The 20,279-nt window shown below is 37.2% G+C and overlaps 1 protein-coding gene across 1 annotated transcript in view; it reads left to right on the forward strand.

Annotated features, from left to right (window-relative positions):
* The window catches only part of luzp2 (leucine zipper protein 2), a 151,296-nt gene that overhangs the window by 78,128 nt on the left and 52,889 nt on the right, over positions 1-20,279 (forward strand). The window contains exons 2-4 of the mRNA XM_080042739.1: positions 8,954-9,071; positions 12,841-12,911; positions 17,311-17,392. Of these exons, the coding sequence (XP_079898865.1) occupies positions 8,954-9,071; positions 12,841-12,911; positions 17,311-17,392 (271 nt within the window). The remainder of the gene's footprint in view (positions 1-8,953; positions 9,072-12,840; positions 12,912-17,310; positions 17,393-20,279) is intronic.

The following is a 20,279-nucleotide window of genomic DNA, read 5'->3' on the forward strand; positions in this document are numbered from 1 at the left end:
TTGGGAAAGACATTAGGTTATAACATCTTATTCCTACATAAGTGTTTTTCAGTAAGCACAAAACCCATCAATGTGGTAATGCATGTGGGTGTTTAAGACCATGGCTCATTCCCAGCTAAATAAAACAAAAGGTTGGTCCAACTGGAAGGGAAAGATCTGTCTAAAAAAATAACATCTCAGTAATATAGAACCAGTTATTTTCTCTAATAGTTAGCTGGAGATACACATTAATACACTTTCCATGAAATATCTCTACAAAGTCAATCATTGAGAGACACATGAGACATATTTACAAACAGTATGGTCAATATTGAGGTAACAGAGGCTGAGATACCATGATTTTTTCATCCACATTATGGGTTAATCTTCCAAAAATCCAGACCCTTCACCTCACTTAATACATTTTGAAAGAATATGAAAAAAATATGTTTCAATTGCAGGTAGGCTACTTTTTGCTAACAATCCCAAAAAAAAAACAATGTATAGTTTTTGTGTGTACGGAAATTAGTCATCCAGCATCATGCTTGTGGGTGATGATCAGAATCATGATATTCTCTCATTGAACATTTGTTTTAAATAATCAACAACATGAAACTGTCTGGCTAATTCACATTCAGTGAAACTTTTTGTTTAAATGGTTGATGTCCTGATTGTACCAAACCATGTTTTGAGAACCCCTTTCAAAAAAAGAGGCTGCGTCCCAAGGGGTTTATCCTCTGATACAATTTTGAATTAAATTAAAAATATTTTGTTTGAAATGTATTCTCTCTAACATGACGTTTTGACTATCTTGCATAACTTTCTATGACCTTTCTTTGCGTTTAACATGACATATTCAGTCTGGGTCCAGAGAATATACCAAAGCCAATATGCACACCTCTCTGAATTTGTGAATTTAAGTTGATCAAAATATCCTCTTCTCAGTCATCTGATTCTTTTCAAATATCCTCTTCAGTTAGGTGTGGTAAGAGCGGATTTACTTCTCTCTGCATGGTTGACTGTACTTTGCATTGCATCATGTCAGTCTTGAGCGTGACCACTGGGTTCATGTGAGAACTTTAATATTGCGAAAGGAGCAGGTGTTTTAATACAAATAGAAAACTAATGCATTTGATATAAGGCTTGATAGGATATTATATTAAAGGGCTGGCGTGGTAGCAAATCACTGGGGCAAGTAAGCGCCCGAAAGCCAAATGCTGAGCTCAGTCAAACACAGGGTCCCTGTAACTGTGGGTCTGCCTGGAATGAAACAATAGATTCAAATAGAGTCTTGCCAACTCCAAATTGATAATCCAGCCGCCAGTGGCTTTCTCATCCAAATCGGAGTGGTGCACCAGCAGGGTAGTTAACCAGTAATCAAGTCACATCCCTCATCCAATTCCAAATTCTCCACCTCACACTTCCCCCTCCTCCCTCCACCTCTGCCTGGCTTAGCTTGTCCTCTTGTGTTTTCCCTGAGTGACAATTGGAAGTTCGGGTGATGCTTCACTGATTGCCCCTGATGTGAATCTGCCTTCTTGTTGCCAGTTCCCAACTTCTGAGGCATTTGGTCAGATAAGGGGAACCGAGACACAAGGCCACCAGCTCCTCGGTAGATGAATGCTTTTTTTCAGGATTTTGAAATTGTTGTATTCCTTTCTCCTTTTATAAATGTACACTTTCGTCATAAGGAATACAACCAAAAAGCCACCCAATTGTATGTGCTACAACACAAGGTTCCTCATGTACTGCTTCCAATATAAGCCTCCACATCTTTATCAATGTTAAAATCATACCTAACCTCACACTCTTCATGATTGAGTGACTGCACAAATAACAAGTAAATGTTACTTTTGAGGAGTTAAACATAGCATCATGTTTACAGTTTACATACAATAAGACTTTTGTCAGTGCATTGCTGCTCCAACAAATAAGGAATGAAAACATTTAGTATTGAAGTTGTTGTGTTAATGTCCTGAAGACATTGCCTCTGGTGTGAAACAACTTACTTATTGTAGCATTCTCTCTGACATTTGTGGAGTCAAAGCTGGTGTAGATGTTGTCATAAAATGTTTTCAAGGGAAAAGGTGAGGCTCCCCAAAACAAAAAGGATCACATTAAAGTTCTAAGAGCACTAAGCATTGATGTCTGGCAGAGTGTGCCTTTCAGAGGAAACAAAAAAGTACAAGCTCAATCCAGCTTCACTGTGGCACAACAAATACGGAAGCTGGTGTACACAGTGTAATACAGCTTTGAAAGCAAGGATTGGCAGTATAGCATTGTACAGACTTAAATCCTAGATTTAATTGAAGCTGGCAACCATGTACATGTCCTGGGATGCTTTAAAATACGTACTTTGTGTGATACAGGTTTATAGATAGGAGATTCTGCAATAGGAAGAAATAATGAATTACATTATCATCATGCATTAAGCTGAAGAACGATGTAGAAAATAAACATCAGCATCTCTGTGATGCCAAAAGAATGTATCATGGAAAATACAGGAGGAATCTATAGAAAACAAGCACAGTGTGAACATATAATTAGCCAGAAAGAGAAGGGTTTGGCTTTGACCTGGTTTACTTCAAATGAAATACAGCTTTTCCAGGCATGTTAGTAGTTTGATTGCGATGCTTTCATGTCACTGTGAAAATTATTTTGATTGTACATGACAATGGAGGGAGCAAGTGTAATTGTCTGATGAGCAGAACATGTTGAAATACTCTGCAAGATTTACTTTTTGTTTTACATACGGCTGAAGGTAAAACTGGGCAAGAGATTTCATTTTCAATCTGAAATTATATGCTTTGTCAATTAAGGAAAGGCATCATGCAAGCATTATACCCTATATTTTACAGGATGGAATTATTTTTCCATTTTCCAATCTGCAGAGAAACAGTATTGTTTCCATGAATGTATGGAGAATGACAGTGTTAAACGTTGAGGGAAAGCAATTGGCATTTACTTATGCATGAAAATGCCTGCAAGTGATCATTGAATTATTCATCTATTATGTTAAGTATTTCTATTTCAATGCCATAAACCTCACTTGGTGGAAAATTACATAATTTAAGAGATGAACAAATTTGAACCACTCATTTTCGGGAATGTTAAAATGGAGGGATCTTGTAAAATTTGCATACCACAATTTACTGCCAGTATAATATCGTCTCAAACCCATATACAAAAATAATTCACCTGGACAGTTCCTGTGATGAACGTAATGTCAAATTATCTCTTGTGATCTTAACGTAGACAAAAAAAAATTCTATACCAATTCCAATCCCATTATTCAAAAAATAGTGAGAGATGCAAACTATATGCAATTGTCACTCATGTGTAAAATTAATTTACACTACTTTAACTTAATCTATATAAATAGCGAAGTACTTAAATGCAAATCAGTTTTCACATAATTATTGTATCCAGGCTCTCTATTGTTTGATGGTACTTATTTTCCAATCAATATTTTGAGCTATACGATCAGACTGACATTTGAATTGAATTAAGTCAGAATATTTAATTTCTCTGCTACTATTATTTATCCTATTAACTATCTATTCACTTTACACTTCATAGAATAATTCAATTAACTAAAATGTTAAAATGTTAGTCATAGCTACTTTCATAAATAGGGATGATAAGAGAATATAATCTTTAACAATTGCATTGACATGAAAACACAGTCAGCTACTACAGCAGTGCAATATTACCCATAAGAGGGAATATCCCATTGTGTGATAATGCTTGTCAATCACTCAAACTCATGGCAAAGAACACTGGCAGTAACACATGGAAATAAAATTAATACCTTTCCTTACAAGTACACAGCCTTGTTGTAGTGCCCAACAAAAACTGTCAGCAAGCAGAGAGATTTTAGTAGTGGAGCTTTGGGTGCTACAAGAAAATACATTTCATTGTTGATGTAGTCTACACTACAGCACTATAAATAACAAGATAAAAGAGTTAGTCATTGAATATTTGACGACAACATTGGAATCACAACTGAGACAAAAAGGCATTAGTTGAACTAAACACAAAGACAGTCTGAGATATTTTACCTACAGTACAAGATAATACAAAAACGTGACATCTAATTAACCAAGAAACATAATTAATATAAAATTGTACTGTTTGCATTACTTTGACCTTTTCTTGGCAAAGCGAAATTGTCTTCCTAACCCTCAATTGTTTCATCACATCGTCCCACTAAACAATTAAAGAAGATTTAATGCCAGACGTCCCCTGACATCCACCCAATTAATATTCCCTGCTGTCTCCGATGTGTATACAACAATTGGTAAACATGAATGACTTTTGTTGCAGATGTTGGATGGTGGTCATGCTCTGCTAGAGGAACATATTAATTCGCTGACAGGCCTAAGGCAGTCCCCCTTACTAAAACTATTTATTTGCCCCCTCCTTATGGCATAATTAATCCAGCCTGAAATTGGAAGTACCAAATAAACCGCTGTCTGTTTATAATCTGTATGACGGCAAATACGTAAATGCCCTTTTATGCTCAGTAGCTGTTGGTTTCTGTGGCTGTTGCTTTGTAAAATATTGAATATTTAACTTTGATCCTACAATCAGGGACACAGTGTATCAGCATTCATAGCATTGGCACTACACTCACTGTTTGGAATGTGATTTAATGTTCATGTCCAAGACTTGAAAGCAATGGCCACTGGATCCTCTTATGAATACCAACACAATCCTCACATGGACTTTCATCATATGTTTATTTTGTGCATATGTTCATTGTATGTGAATTTTGTTTCTGTGATTATATGTTATAGTTGAAATTGAACCCCTTAACCTCCATTTGGAGAACTTTCTGGTTCAGCTTAATATCGAATACGAATGAACAGAAGGATGGGACTACAAGTTGCTGTCACCTACAAATGTTCCTATATGCAGTTTTGTGTTCCCCGACTTTGAAACCGATTCTCAATTCATCCACAAACAAATTACAGCAAATATTGCACAGTTTGTTTTTCAGATTGGTTTAGTTACTGATGTGTGATAATGTTGTCTGTGCCTGTATGCTGTGTTTGGCTACTGTGATGCATAAATGGACAAACCAGTATGGAGGGGGAGGGGGGGGGGGGGGGGTAAAACCAGGGATGGAAACAGGCCACAAGGCATCCCAGCGGAACTTTAGAAGTAAACTTCAAGGAGATATATTATAGTTTGCTTAAGATGCCCACTTGCCCTGAATTGACCCTGGCAAGAAGTGCATATTTATTACATGATACGTTATTTAATGGGTTTCCACATGTGTGTAAAGTCAGGGTGCCATAAGGTTGTTGTTTCAAAAAGAGGAACATTTAATGCAAACAGGAATTGGTTCATACAAGTACTATATTGCTAGATGGCCAATTACATTTTTCTTTCATGGCTGATTAATGTTTCAGTAATATACTGTATCTTGAAATCACATGGCAAAATAAGACATAGAAGCAAGAGAGGCAGCATCCGGTTGGAAAGTAACTCTTGTTTCCGAGACGATACACAGTCAGACGACAGAAACTTGGCAGGGCGTTTATTATGGTTATCGGATTATACAGTATTGTATTGTTGACAAGTGAAATTAATGATTGATAGCTCCCTGATGTCAGCTCTGGGCAGGTATTGCAATGTCTGGTCTGCTAGTGGAAGGGCCTCCAAAGACACTGAGCCCAGAGGAATCCTTTACTTTGTACTTGTGTGAACCAATGACTGTGTCCTAAAAATAGCAATGAGAGTTAATGCTGGGGAGGGGGAACAATCAGATAACTCGCTCACTGAGCTCCTCTTATTATTTTACTGCAGCTAATTGCTAAGGAGAAGATGGTGGAGGATATCCTAAATGTCCTTGTAATAAACTGTAATGGGTGTTACACATTTGGAGGCATCTTTTTGTTATTGCTATAAACTCACCTTTTTAATGTTTCTACTTTTTAGTATCAACAGCACAAACAACACAAGCAAAGGAATTGTATCCCGATCCATAAGCTTCCGAAAACGGCAATTAAAGTATAACAAATCTCAAAAGTGATTGAATAATGCATAATAAATTAAGATGAGAATAGAAAGTAGGTAGCAACACAGCCACTGTACAATACGACAATCAGTCTTTGAGTGGTGAGATAGATGTATGCAGAGAGATATTACAATTGTGCATAAGTGAATTGGAATTTGAATCAGAAGAAAATCTAGTGGATACTGGGGTAAGCCTAACAAATAACCATAGGCCTACCCCTTTTCAAATTTTCATAAACATTTTATAATGGTTTGCTCTGTGCTCTTTAAACCACTAATGTGAGCTCCCGGGTGGTTAATTTGAAATATTTTGCCTTATTAAATATTATTTGTTGTGTTTTTTATAAATATATTGTGTTTTTTGTCTGCTATAGAAATATGTGGGCACACAGATAAACTATATCACATTGGATTAGGATAGGAACTGAAAAGATTTTAGTAATGTATCCCTGTAAAACTATATTGTCGTGGTCTAACCTAGATTATGTTATGGGTTATGTCATAAAACTCAATCTTACGATTTTAGATTGCTACCCTATCAAAGACCCCATCTGAGGCTCCAAAGACTTGCAAATCAAATGACCAGTGATATGACATATGCCTCAGTAGAAAGTATACAAGAAACATTATTTGTAGCTGTTAACGTCTCTGGAGGCTGCCCAGAACACGCTCCACTTGTGTCTTACTATATGTATGCTATAACAGTATTTACAGGCTAACCCCTCGTAAACACTGGACCATGAGCTCCGGCAGCTCTCTCTGTGAGGCCCGGTGCAACAGCCTTGGCTACCTTTATTAAGCCATAGCTTGGATGTTGACTGTTGTGCTTCTGGTGTTTCCTTTAGCCTCAGCAGTTCTATTGCCAACTCCTGGGTCAGCCTCATATAACTCCGAGGCCTGCTGTGACTTCCAAGGGTAAAGAAATATTTGTCTTCAGTAATCGGGTCCAATAAAGGATGCCTCCCTCTCAGTCTCTGGAGTTTGACGAGTTTTGCCAAGACAGCCAGGGACTGACCTCAAACTGCAGATGTCTGAAATGAAAGATTTCATTATCCCATCACCACTGCTTTATGGCCATGTGCCTGGTGGTGCCATTTCAAGCATTCTGGTCGTCATTATCTCACTTCTCTGCTTTGAGAAAGGGCGGTCTTTGTTTGGGACGAGGCTTGCTAGAACACCGGATTCTTAGGGGGTCATGGTGCAATCATGCAGCTGATACCATTTGTTTGTCGTAACGAGCAATTTTATAGTGGGCTAGGGAGAAGAAAGTTGTGTCTTTATCCAAGAAGCGTATGATATACATGGTTTCTGTGTCAGAGGGCCTCTAATGGTTGGTCTTATTCATTTTTACAAATCCCCAAGTGCCTATTCCATGGGGTAATGAATAATATGGCAGGCATGGAGGAGTCAATCACCCCATCTTCCCCCGTTGCATGAACCTGCAATAAATTTTCCGCCAATGCCATATGGTGGCAAGCCATGTGTGGGATGCGGTATGCCATGTTATTTATTTATTTCCCAGGTGTTGCTTTTTCTATCCATGATTTATGTGTTATTGTGGATGATCTGTTGCTGGGATCTATGGCATGGGGTGTGCAGGGTTCTTGGAAGACGGCCCGGTTTGAAACGAAGCCATGGATTCAGAAATATGCGGCAGCACTCGGCTCCATTAGCATTTCAGTTGTCAATGTTTTCAGGGACCTACAGTTGCAAGTGAGGAATGGTCAGAGCAATCTCCTTTAAATATCAATCATGTAAAGGAGACACAAGTGAGAGCAAGCGAGACATTATTCCAACATTGTAAATGCTCTCTGCTTGAAGCTTTTGCTGTCATTTGGATGGTCTGATTGCATAAGGAAGTCAGCAATGTATATGATTCTCTATACAAAAAATGGCTTAAAGTCAACATTGACTCGAAGCAAGCATGCATCTGTCTTACTGTACCTCCCTACTACTTAAGTTTTTTTTTACTTTAAATCTACAGCTTGTTAAAGTTTTACCCTGCTTCCTTTATGTATAGAGGATTAACCTCATTAAAACATTTGCATATTTCTGCTCATATAAAAAGTTGAATCTGATGCCTATTGAAGAGTTAAACCTGTTTTATTTGTGCAATTCTTTGGGTGTTTATTTTGTCAGTAAAATGGGTGGATCACAGTGAGGTAGTGCAATTTTACTCAATAATAGTCACAATTTCTTGACATAAAGAAGTTTGTTCTATTTTGGTTCTTTAGATTGTATGTGAAACATTTACAGGATCTCTTCTTTGTGACTACTCACTCCTTGGTATATGCTAAAGGGTGGATGAGGCATTGTGTGCTATTACAAACAATTATAATAAGAAGACTCAAGGTTGGGTCATCATCACTAATCAAATTCATGGGCTTTAAGGGAAATGTATTTGCAGGAAAACCACATTCAGACATACTTGATTATAAACACCTCCCAGAATAACTGTTTCTGTGCTACAATTATTTTATTCACAATAAAACATTTATACAGTGGTTTTAGCCAAACATACTGTGAAGTAATTTGCCTTTTTATAGCAAATGCCAAAAATGCCTCTGCAATGCATGGGAGTTCACTTCGGCAAAGAGAAAAACTGGATTTGACAAATGTGGCCTGTACAATTGTTCCCTTAATAATTGGACGGACTGCATGAATATTTAAATAGAGATGCAAGGGCATACCTCTGGTCAGAAGACATATCTCTGTAAAATGAGCCTTCACTTAATTGGATGACTGAAATGAATAGAAGTTTTTTTCTCTTTTTTATTCATCCAGGCCTGTGCTGAGTAGATATTAGTTTTCTACACTTAAGCTTTAACAGTGGTGCTTTTAATCCAGTTTTAAACACCCCTTTCTCCAAAGGCCGCCAATAAAGAGTGAATTCTCTCAGCCAGTGGTGGACATTTAATAGTAAAATCTCACTATCTCATTCTCTCAACAGACAAAGTTACGATGGGCTGGAACAGAAGCTAAAAGAAGTCTTCAGTGAACGAAGCAGCATCCTGCACCAGCTCTCCAAGACATCAAAGGAGCTGGACAGTATAAAAGGCAACCTTCAGGTGAGAAATGTTACTGTTACTTGGTGAAAGATACAGCAATGTTAGAAGGCTCAGTTGGCCTTGCGCTTTGGGTAGGACACAATTTACCAGCCTCTATTTCGAGCCATTTAATGACTGAGAAACCCATGACCCATGACAACCAATCTGCTGTATAACAACTCCCTGTTATTAAATATTAACGTCCAAATGTTTTTCAATAGGGCTAGCCCACCTTTCGTCATGTGTGTGGTATGTTACTCGGAATGCAACTGCTGAATAAGCAATTGAAACAAGCAAAATGATTAACAGGGATTTTAATCAGTACACATCAGATCACTTCAGAATGTTCACGTTTTCTTCCAATCCATTCTGTGTTGCTTTTTGGTATGTTTGTTTTGTAATACTGCTGGAAGACCCAATACCTGGGACTAAGACATGACTTTCTTTCAAACTGGGCTGTATGTGTCTCTCCAATATGTCTTGATAGTCTTCTGATTTTGATTCAAGGCACCCAGTGCCCGAGGCAGCAAAGCAACCCTAAGCATAACTCAGCCACCTCCTATGTTTTACAGTTGACATGGTATTCTATTATTTGAAGGCTTAATTTTTTCTTCCATAAGCATACCTTGGTGTGATTTACCAAAAAGATTTAATTTTGTTTAATCCGCCCTAAACACACTCTCCTAGAAGTAATGTGGTTTACCGACATTTGCATTGAGGAAAACTCCACTTTCCCTTTTTTTAATCTCCTTCTTAGGAGTGGAGTGTTCTTGGGTCTTCTACCATAGAAACCTTTTTCATTCAGCCAGTGAGGGATAATGCTATTGTACCTTGAACTTGAATTTGATGTAAGCTTTTCCTTCTCCTTGTCCTTTTTCAACCATTCAAACAATCCCTCTGTTCCATCTCTGGCCAATTTCCTCTTGCGACCATGTCAAGAGATAGCTACACTCCCATGGGCCTTAAGATTCTTAATTATATTGGCAGTAGTCACAGGAACATCAAACATCAACCTGTTTTTTCAATCTCTTCAGACCAGGCTCTACGTTTCCTTCTGTTTTTCATGTTCAATGTGACGCACAGAGCAGCACTTAACAGCAGAGTGAGTGTTGTTCTCGTTTTAAGCTGGCTGCATGAGTTATTAAAGATTGAAAAAACCATTGATACTAATTAGAACAGAATAGTCTGCTTAAAGTATCACTTCTACATGTAATCAGTTACAGGTATTTCTTACAACTTTTAAAGGGTACCAACAATAGTTATGTCGATGTTGTTGACAACTTTTCTTTTGTGCCAATGCCAACCAATTATACTCATCTATTGATAATACATGCATCAATCAACTATAAATATAATAAATATGATATATAATTTATTTTTCAACATTGTTAATTATTTTTACTCAAACATAGGTCTGAGGGTACCATTATTTCTGTCCTTGTCTTTTTTTTCAAGTAATATCTTTATTCTACTAGACGTTTTGTAATTCAGTGAGCATTTTACTTAACACAATTATCTCAGTACCAGATACTGCACATCACTTCCCACCAGTCACTTTAGGTCAACTTCATTACAGCCCTTTGGCAATGAAGAGAAATAAACAGAAATCCAATTACACATCAGATATTTGAATCATTTTGTATTTGTTGGTCACATTTGTGTGTGCATTGCAACAACAAATATTGCAAAGCTTGGACATTTAGATCTTCGGTGCTGGATGCCCTGCACTTTCCGAACAGTGCTCCAAAAGCAGCGGTCTGAGTTATTGCTTCCTATTTGCAGGGTGTTGATGTTTTAAGGCTTCAGGCAACTCTGTGGGTATACAGAAGTGCCAAAAAATGAATAATCAAACTATTGTTGAGCACATTTTACGGTGTTTTTGTCTGCGTGTTTGTGTTTGCGAGAGACATTCCATGTATCTGAAAAAGCTCAAGAAGTCTGGCTATCATCATCCCCTGGGCAGGCTTTGATGTCTATTCACTCCAGGCTAGCTAGGTTGGCATCTATTTTTGCCTTGGGCCCGGGTCCAGAGGTTGGGTTAGATTTAGAATGATGTGCTATGGAGGGAATGTATTATGCAGGGAAAACACATCATCTACATAAAAATAATCAATTCAGGTCAACAGAGAGAATCATTTGGTATTTTTGGAAATATTTAATGTTATAGTTTTAATGAGTTGCCCACAGGTGGAGGTCAGAACCCTTATAATAAGCTTTGTGTGATGGGGAATTTATTCTTGGCATTCGCTCTGGGTAAAGATGTTGTGAAGCGCGTTCAAAAATGAGAGTTCTTTTGACCTGCACAAAACTTTGTGCTTCCGCAACAATGTTGATAGTACGTTGAACTAAATGGCTACTTTTAATTCAATAGCAAATGATACATTAGGTTAATTTCCATTCTATATTTCAATGTCATGATTAAATAACCTGTGGGGATTTGTGCCTATAAATAATGATAATTGTAGAACCAAGGACTGTCACTTATGTGATCCAGAGTGACGATTTTGTTATAAACATATTCACTTTTATGCAAACCTCTGCACTGCATTTAACAATCTTTAACACTCAGCCAAGTTTGGGGTGAAATTAAATGGGTTGCTTTATAATACAAATAAATTGAGGTACAGTAGAGAATGAAGTTGGGCAAACATCTCTAGAATCTCAAATTACTCATAGTACATATCATTTTTAGATTCATGAATGCATTTTACATTTCTCTTTCATCTTATTGCCTGCACATCTTTACCTACCAATAAATATGGTTTGCTTTGAGAAATTAATGAATAATTGCTATCTTTACTTTGAACTAGAGCTGCATCCAAACTGCTAACTTTGTGGCAACAGTAAGCCTGTTTTCAGATGACAAAACAAGGCTTGTAAAAATGTGTGGCCTGAGATTGTATCATCCTTTTAGTGTAAAGTGATGCAGGGGGGAGTAAAAAAGTGGCCATTTGACTCATGGCTCTATGAAAATGATACAAATCAATAAATTGAAGACATTTTAACTTGAGAGAGTGCATGACCTGATTTTCAATGGTTCTAGGCTTGTATTTATTTGATTGTTTCAAATAAGCATTTGCGTATTTTGAACAGAATATACATTCCCTTTTGTCAAGAACTCTATTTGTTTCCTTTCACTATTCATGCTTTTTAACAAATATACATGGAGTGTATTAAGGATCTGGGTAAGAAAATAAACATATATTTGATGGGAGGAAACAGGGTTTGTGAAAATGTGGTGTTAATTAGCACAGATGTGACCTTTAAGCACAATTTAAAAGGGAAGCTATCTGTCCCTTTGAATCAACATTTTCTTTGACATATCTGCAAAGCTCATAACAAATAGATAAGTATCTTGAAGAGCTTCTTCAGCAATCAGAGACCTGACTAATCTATTATCAGGCTTAGGCGGCAATAGAACCCATCGGTGTGTCTGTAAACTTGTTAGATCAAGTGAGATCATCAGATTATTTTTTGGGGGCATCAACAACATTTTACAACTGGTTAATTTATAATATTCATCTTAATTATTTTATGATGATACTTGTTATTTTTGGCATTTTGTTACAGTATTCTACTTCTTCGTTCCCCATGACTCCCATACAAGCTTTCGATTGTTGCTTGTAGGAACTTGCGGCCTTAAAAAAACCTGGGTAGATTATGAAACATTAACCAAACAGTTCAAGGAAAGTGGTATGCAGTCTATTTCCTTTCCCCTGCTGGCTCTGGGTCATATAATATGCAAAACTGTGTTTTCCCTGGTAAAACATTGCCCTCTGTTCTCTTTTAGTCGCTGAAAAATGATGACTCAGTGGCCAAGAAGGATGTGCAGAGGATTCTGGAGCTCAGCCACAAACAGAGGTAAAGTGAGGCAACATGAATGACTTAAGTTACCAACAGTATTGCGCTCCTCCTGGATCTCATCAAAATCTTTTGTAAAGCTGTGATGTTTTCTGACCATCAATTTTAATTTAATTCTTATGTATGTATATAATTAATCCATATTCAAACCTGAGAAAACTAAGCTCTTTCTGCTTTTCGAACAAAGATTTTGAGCAATTTCAGCCAGCCTTAGATCCAAAAGTATATTCATTTTTAACCTAAGTAAGTGTAACATGAGCTCTTTTAGAGATTGGATAGGCATGTAAATCCTTTGGAAATCATCCGTAAAAAAAGATAAGTGAACGTGTTAGAACATGTCTCATATTTATATCAAAAGTCAAAAGTAAAAGCCTGGATCTAAAATAAATAAATAAAGGGAGACATTAACTAAGACTACCAAAGTGCATTTAATCAAAAACATCCAATCACTTAGCTTCTCTTAAAGGATGCTGGAAGCTAATACTGAGTGAAATAATTAATTGGATAAATTACCTCTTGGAATTTGGGTCAGTTTTGGTTGAATAAGCATAGTGCTGTGTTCTACTCACAAATAAATCGACACCTTTCGCATCTCTGACTGGCTTTTTCAATATAGTAACAGTGGTCAAAGCTCATTGGTTTGTAGTGTTTTGATCCTTCAATGCCACCAAATAAAATTCTCTCAAAAGTTTTAATTTAAATAATCCAATATATAAACCAATAGGATTCTAACATTGTCTAAGTCTTATACTGTGTGGCGTAACAATTACGATATTGTAAAAAAAAATGTATTGGAGCACAACAACACTTCTCAAACCAGTGACTTCTCTGTTGTTTAAAATGTGATAATTAAGAGTAAATAAATAAGATAATATTTATGTAAGAAGAGCACAAAAAAATTACATAATTAAATTTAGATCTCAAATCTGAAATATCGAGAACTGTTCTACCTTTGGCAGAAAATAAAGTGTTCATTTTGGATTGCATCATAAAAAGAAGCTGGATGGAAAATAGGCTTTTGGGGCCTGTACACATTGAAACAGCTAATTGTTATTTGCTTGAAAACATAAAAGCTTCAATGGATAAAGGAAATGTTGTTGGGGCAGTGTTCCTAGACCTAAAAAAGGCCTTTGACACGGTAAACCACAGTACTCTAATGAACAAGTTAAAACAGTTCAAAATGTCATCAGAAGCTCTGCAGTGGTTTACATCTTACCTGGAGGGGAAAGAGCAATGTGTCAGGGTCAATGGGGTCAGGTCCCATCTGCGTGCCAGCAGCATGGGAGTACTGCAAGGGTCTGTACTTGGTCCACTGTTGTTTTCTATGTATATCAATGACCTACCAAACTGCTGTCCGGGGTCCATCCTGGATAAGAATTTAAAATGTGGTACGCAGGTTAAGTATGTTGCAAAGAAGGTCAAACTAAATCTAAACTGTTTTCGTTTTATAAGAAGGGACTTGTCATGTCAAACCGCCAAATTATTTATGCACGCTATGATTTTTTCTCATTTGTCATACTGTATCACATCATGGTCACAAACTTCTTCTACCACATTAAAACCTATCTTTTCAATATACAAACAGACAATAAAAGTCATGGACCGGAAACCCATGAGATGGCATCACTGTGGCATTCTAAAAACACACAACCTTCTCACCTTTATTAATTTGAGTAATCTTAAATTGTTTTTCAAATGTGTAAATAACCATGTGTCACCACTGTTGTCTGAATTGGCCATCAGACGTCAGAGCTCTCGTCGGGCAAATACACGAGCCTCCATCAATGGTGATTGTCTTGTTCCAATGCACAAGACATCTTTCGGTCAGTCTGTTTTCTCTGCAAAGGGGGCAAAACTGTGCAACATCTTGCCCACTAGTCTAAAACTAGAGACTAATAGCAACACTTTTAACAGAGAACTTAAACAACGGCTCAAATCAAATCAACAGTGCTCACACAAATAATTTACAACTGGTTTATTGTTTGATCATGCTGCCTTTGTTTTACTCTACGTAGCCTATATATATATATATATATATATTTTTTTTTTTGACTCATTATATTGCTGCTCTGTACTCTATTGTATACTGCATTAATCTTTTAATTATCATTGTTTTATCAGTATTTGATCTTGTTTCTGTTTTGTTTAGTTTATTTTGTTGTTTTTAAATAAAGCCTCCTGTGGACAGGTGTTGTAAACTAGCATTTATGCTAACACACTGTAAACAATGCATCTGGTTCGTCCAATGACATTGTCATGTCCATGTCCAAATAAAATCTACTATACTATACTATCATTCAGCTTATTGATGCTGGATATTCTAAGGTGTGTCCCAGATTGCTTGTATGTGGCAGTATACACAGGTGCAGCTGGATAATGCACAACTAAATCATACCCGAGTCAACCTTCAATTAGGCTTGTCCCCTTTTTGTGGAAAAGCCCTATCGAGCATCAGTGATTAGCACTTTCCCTTTTTGCAAGCAAGCTGAAAAAAGTGTTTACCTAAAGTGCTTTACCAGTTAGGATTGTCTGATTAATGTTGTGTGTAATGAGACTTTTAATGATTAGGAGTCATTTGTGGCCTCCATGCTCTCTGAAATGTCAGCCTGATTGAAGTCCAACGTCCTGTGTGCAGTATCTGGATAGCCAATCAATAGCCTATCACCAGTCCATGGCAGCTCTCACATGTCATCTTGCTAAAAACCATAAAGCAGCAGCTCAGCTCACTGTTGCCTAGCTAGCTTGTGTGAGCTGCAATTTTATTTCTAAGTGTGATTAACCCACCTTTGGAGTTCCATTTCTGCCAAGTAAGATTACAAGCTGCCTCCATCATAGTGCATGCAGACAGGTGATTCATTGCAAGTCATTTATTTCTGACAACTCAACAGGGATTTGATTGCTTTCCGAGACAAATGTTGCTACAAACTGTACTGCAGCAACAACCAAAAATGTTCCAAGTACAAACAATAACAATAACAATTGTAACAACACTTTGCGGTTTCCAAATAGTAATAATTATTTCCAATGGGATTTAACCTGCTGTCAGCCTATTTGTACCCACTGGTTGTATGCTCGCTACTCTGCGTCAATGTATTTCACTCTTACAATGGCTGTGCCCTTTTCTGTCGGTTTAGGCAGTTTTGATCTTGTTTGTACAAAATGTTTCCAAGTCTTGAATGCAGGAGATGGGGAAATAAATGAAATGCCAAAGAGCTGGTGGTTGGCTGGTCCCTGTGAAGAAAACATGTTTGCTAGGCGGAACCTATTCCAAGAGACAAGACCATTGGCATATAAAATATAAGAGTGTATGGTTGTTGAGCAGTGAGATCCACACAAACATTGAGCTTTTCTGTATTCTCTTCAAGGATACTGACTCCTGACCAATTCTCTGCAGACGACAACCAATTTTAAACTTACAGCCATGCATGGAAACAGTATAAAGGCTGTTATCACTCATTACATTAACCGTGCTGCCGTGTGACTAGATTCCTACAAGCGTTTTTTGAAACCACTGACCCACATCACTTGGCCACTTGATTCATAATTCAGTGTGCGTTGCTGTTATCTGGGCACAGGGGCATCAAACCGTACTGAAATACCAATGGCAGTGTAAAGCATTAACATTTATGTTAAACGCATACTGATCTAACAGCATTGGTAAAATCAGTGTAGAGAGTGTTCAACATATTTTTATTGACCTAGATTCTAGCAACCATTTGAATTTCTGGAAATTTCCCCTTAGGAATAATCTATCTATACCTCTCTCTCTCTTTCTCTGAAAAATAAGCTGCCGCGGATCCATCCAAACAACAGATAACGTTTGATGAAAATCACACCATAGAAGGAAAGAAATGTGTTTAAATAAATCAATATAATGTTAATGTGGAACAAGGATTGTACAATTACAGTAAACTAAAGTAACTCCTGGCAGTCAGTTTAGCTACAAAAAAAATAAAAATACAAATACAAAACGTAAATACAAAACATGATGTTAAAAAGATTGTCACAAGTTAAGTGTGGGCTTCTTGATTCTTGCATTTGTGAAAATTGAGGTCACCGTTTACATTAAACAAAATAATTTTGTATAGAAAGATATTCTACTAATGCAAATAATATTTTTAGTTAATAAATCAATGTTAACTCTTAAAAAATGTGAATGTATTAATGCTTATTTCTTCTTAACTTGTGTAAACTGCTTCTTTTTTCAACAGGAATACTTAACTAAGAACTAAGACAATAAAAATTGCTTCCGGCAAATCAGATTATGTGCAAAATGCTCTCTCAACAATGATATTTATGTTTGAGAAAGATTATCGTTGGTGGAGCATTGGAGGCCTTCAAAAGTGTGAGGAGGAGGATATGCTAACCGAGTGTTTCTCACTTTGCTCTCACTTGACAGAGAGGAGATGAAGTCCCTCCAGGCAGCCTTGCAGAAGCAGCTGGACGAGGCAAATGAGAGAGCAGAGAAGCAGCAGGCCACGGTAAGACAGTGCTGACCTGACTATCAACATCCGGTCTCCACTAACCATCCCCGTCACCTGTCACACAGGCCCTTCAGTGATGCACGCTCATTATCCAGCAGCCAGCTCCCGCGCCTCCTATAGCCTCAGCCCTTAATTGAAAACCCTCAGAAAACGAGAGAGAGAGAAAGCTTTGTGCCTCCCTGCCGACCCCCCAAGATAAACTTAACAAGATTGGACATAGGCATTATAACTTAAGAACATACTTATCTATCCATCTATCTTTCCATCTGCAGGCTCTACCTTTCTATGCTCCCCAATAGGCTGACATTTTGCTTCTGATTAAATTGCGGTATCTTGAACACAATCTGACAAAAGCAATTAATCACTTGTTCTATTTAATTAAAAGAAATAGTGAAAACTATCTGTCACCACTTCCCAGAGCCCAAGGTGATATCATGAAATGGCTTTTTTTTTCTTCGTTTAAACCAACAGTCTAAAACAGAAATATATTATGTTATCAATATATACGTTAAAGAAAAGTAGCAAACAAATAAATGCCTGGCATCTACACTTGATGACTAATGTTAAAGGATATTGGGATCGTCACAATTGTTGCTGATTAGTTTTCTATTGAGCAACAAATCAATCAAGTAACTAAATATTTCAGCTCCAGGCATTTCAAATGTAATTGTAAAACAAAAGCTTAGTTTTACTCACAAAGCTTAAATGTTTGTGTATGCAGATGACACTGTTCGCAATTAAAAGGAAAAAACATGAATTTAAATATGTGTAACTCCAACTCAGTGGCAATTTTTGAGAACACAAGGCTTTGAGTCGTAACATATTATTCAAATTCAGTCGTAACATATTATTCAAATTCAGTTACCATTGAATATGCTTGACCAGCATTTTTCATAGTCACATCATGTTGACCGTATTAATGAAGAAAATGTGAAGGGGTATTCAATGTCAAGAGTAATGCTTATCTTTGCTCACACTGTAATAACCGCAAAATATATTAATGAATTACCATTATCCAGATGACATTTTGATAATTGAAAACATTTTACTCTCTAATTATTTCTAAATAACCCTGCTAGACTGGTCCTTTGTCATCAGTACCATGGACACTGAAACAAGTGGATGAAGTTTACCAAAACTGTCAGACAAATCAGCTCTTGTTTCTAATCATATTATGAATTCTCTTATTTTTGCTTTTTATTTAGTTGTGTAATAATTTTATGTTGTGAATTATATTGCTTTACTGTGTGAAGACGTATTTAATGTTGTGAAAGCTGATTCCAATTTAAAATTAAGATACACACTGATTAACCTAATACATAACATTCCTTTAAACGACAATGTCAGAGAAAATCTAGCTTTACAAGAAAATTATCATTCTTAATATAATATAATAATCATTCCAACGTTTACATAAACCTGTATCAGTGGTTGACACTAACGGTTGCCCGCTTGCCCGGGGCAACTGAAAATAATGTTTGGGCAAGTTGAGATTGCTTCTTGGTTGCCCGGACGGGCAAGTGGATTTTAGAGGGTTTGTCTGTAGTCTAGGCTATGTACATGTGTTTTACAGTCTGCAAAAAAAAATTTTTCCGCTAACTCACACAAAATAGATCGGCTATATTCGCAATTGAGCAGCTGCGCGCGGCAGCCAGCAGCATCACGGTCGCTCTTTCGCACTCGATCTCTCTATCGCTCTCTCTCACACACACACACACACAGCCTGTGTGCGCGCAGTTTCGCTGTCTACGTTCCGAAAGCCGGCTCTATCCTACGGACCTCTTGTCTGCTGAGCCGCTGCCGCTGCAGACGGGCTCCGCACCGTCTCATCATTCATTCAATGCAGCGGTGATCAACAAACGAGAGACTGTAGCAAGTCCCGCAGTTAAAAAATCGGATAGTTTTTATATCCATATTAAAATCTGCAGGATAAGACCTATTTAGCTAAAAAAAATCGCAAATGGTTCAAATGTGATGTGTTCGGGTCGGCTCAGTAAAATGATTATTAGGCAAAGGTCAATAAAATGACATCATGATGTGTTCAAATGTAACATCAAGAAAATAAGAAATTTTAGTTTTTCGCGGGAAGCTTGAATAATAGCCTACAGTTTGGGTAAAAAACTTGTTTTCCCAGCAATATAAACTAAATAGTAGGCCTAAATATGGAATTATGACCTGCTTAAAGTCCTATCCTGAGCTCTGCTCATCTTATAAGCAATTAAAGCAATAATACCAGTTCTCTTTAAACAAAATAATAGAAAGGTATCGATAAAGATTTGGATTGTGGAGTCTTTATAATGGTATCAATATGAATAGAAATTAATGATCCCCCTCCTTATTTACAGTATAACTGGGCAATAGCTTTAACATGGTGGACTTTAATCATTGTATGGCACACGATCACTTTTTGGCACAATGTGACCGTTTTAAATAAGTAAATTTTTTCTGTGGAAGCTAACATTCAGCTTGACTCTGAGCTAGACTGAGTTTTCTGAGCCCCTGGGCAAGGTGCATGGCAAAAAGAGCCCCTTTCACGATGCTGCAGCAGGACCAAGCGCTTGGTGTAGTGTGTGATGTCATGATATATAGGCTTATATGAATTGTTGTTCGTTTTATGTGGTCAGGATGAGACTAGTAAGCAGTGTTTGCATTTAAGAGATAAGAGATCGCTAAAATGTATAATTCAATTAGCCTATATATCATTGTTTAACAGTTTTTTTAGTTTTTTTTGGGCAAGTGAACACAACATTCGGGCAAGTAAAACATTACCTGTACTTGCCCTATGGGCAAGTGCATTTGAAACCTTAGTGTCAACCCCTGTGTATGCTCATTGAATAAACTGATCTCAATTAGCCTCTTGCCCCAAACTGTTGTGTCCCAGCCC

This window comes from Ammodytes marinus (genome assembly GCF_949987685.1).
Source record: "Ammodytes marinus genome assembly, chromosome: 1".
In the NCBI taxonomy this organism is placed as follows: Eukaryota; Metazoa; Chordata; class Actinopteri; order Uranoscopiformes; family Ammodytidae; genus Ammodytes; species Ammodytes marinus.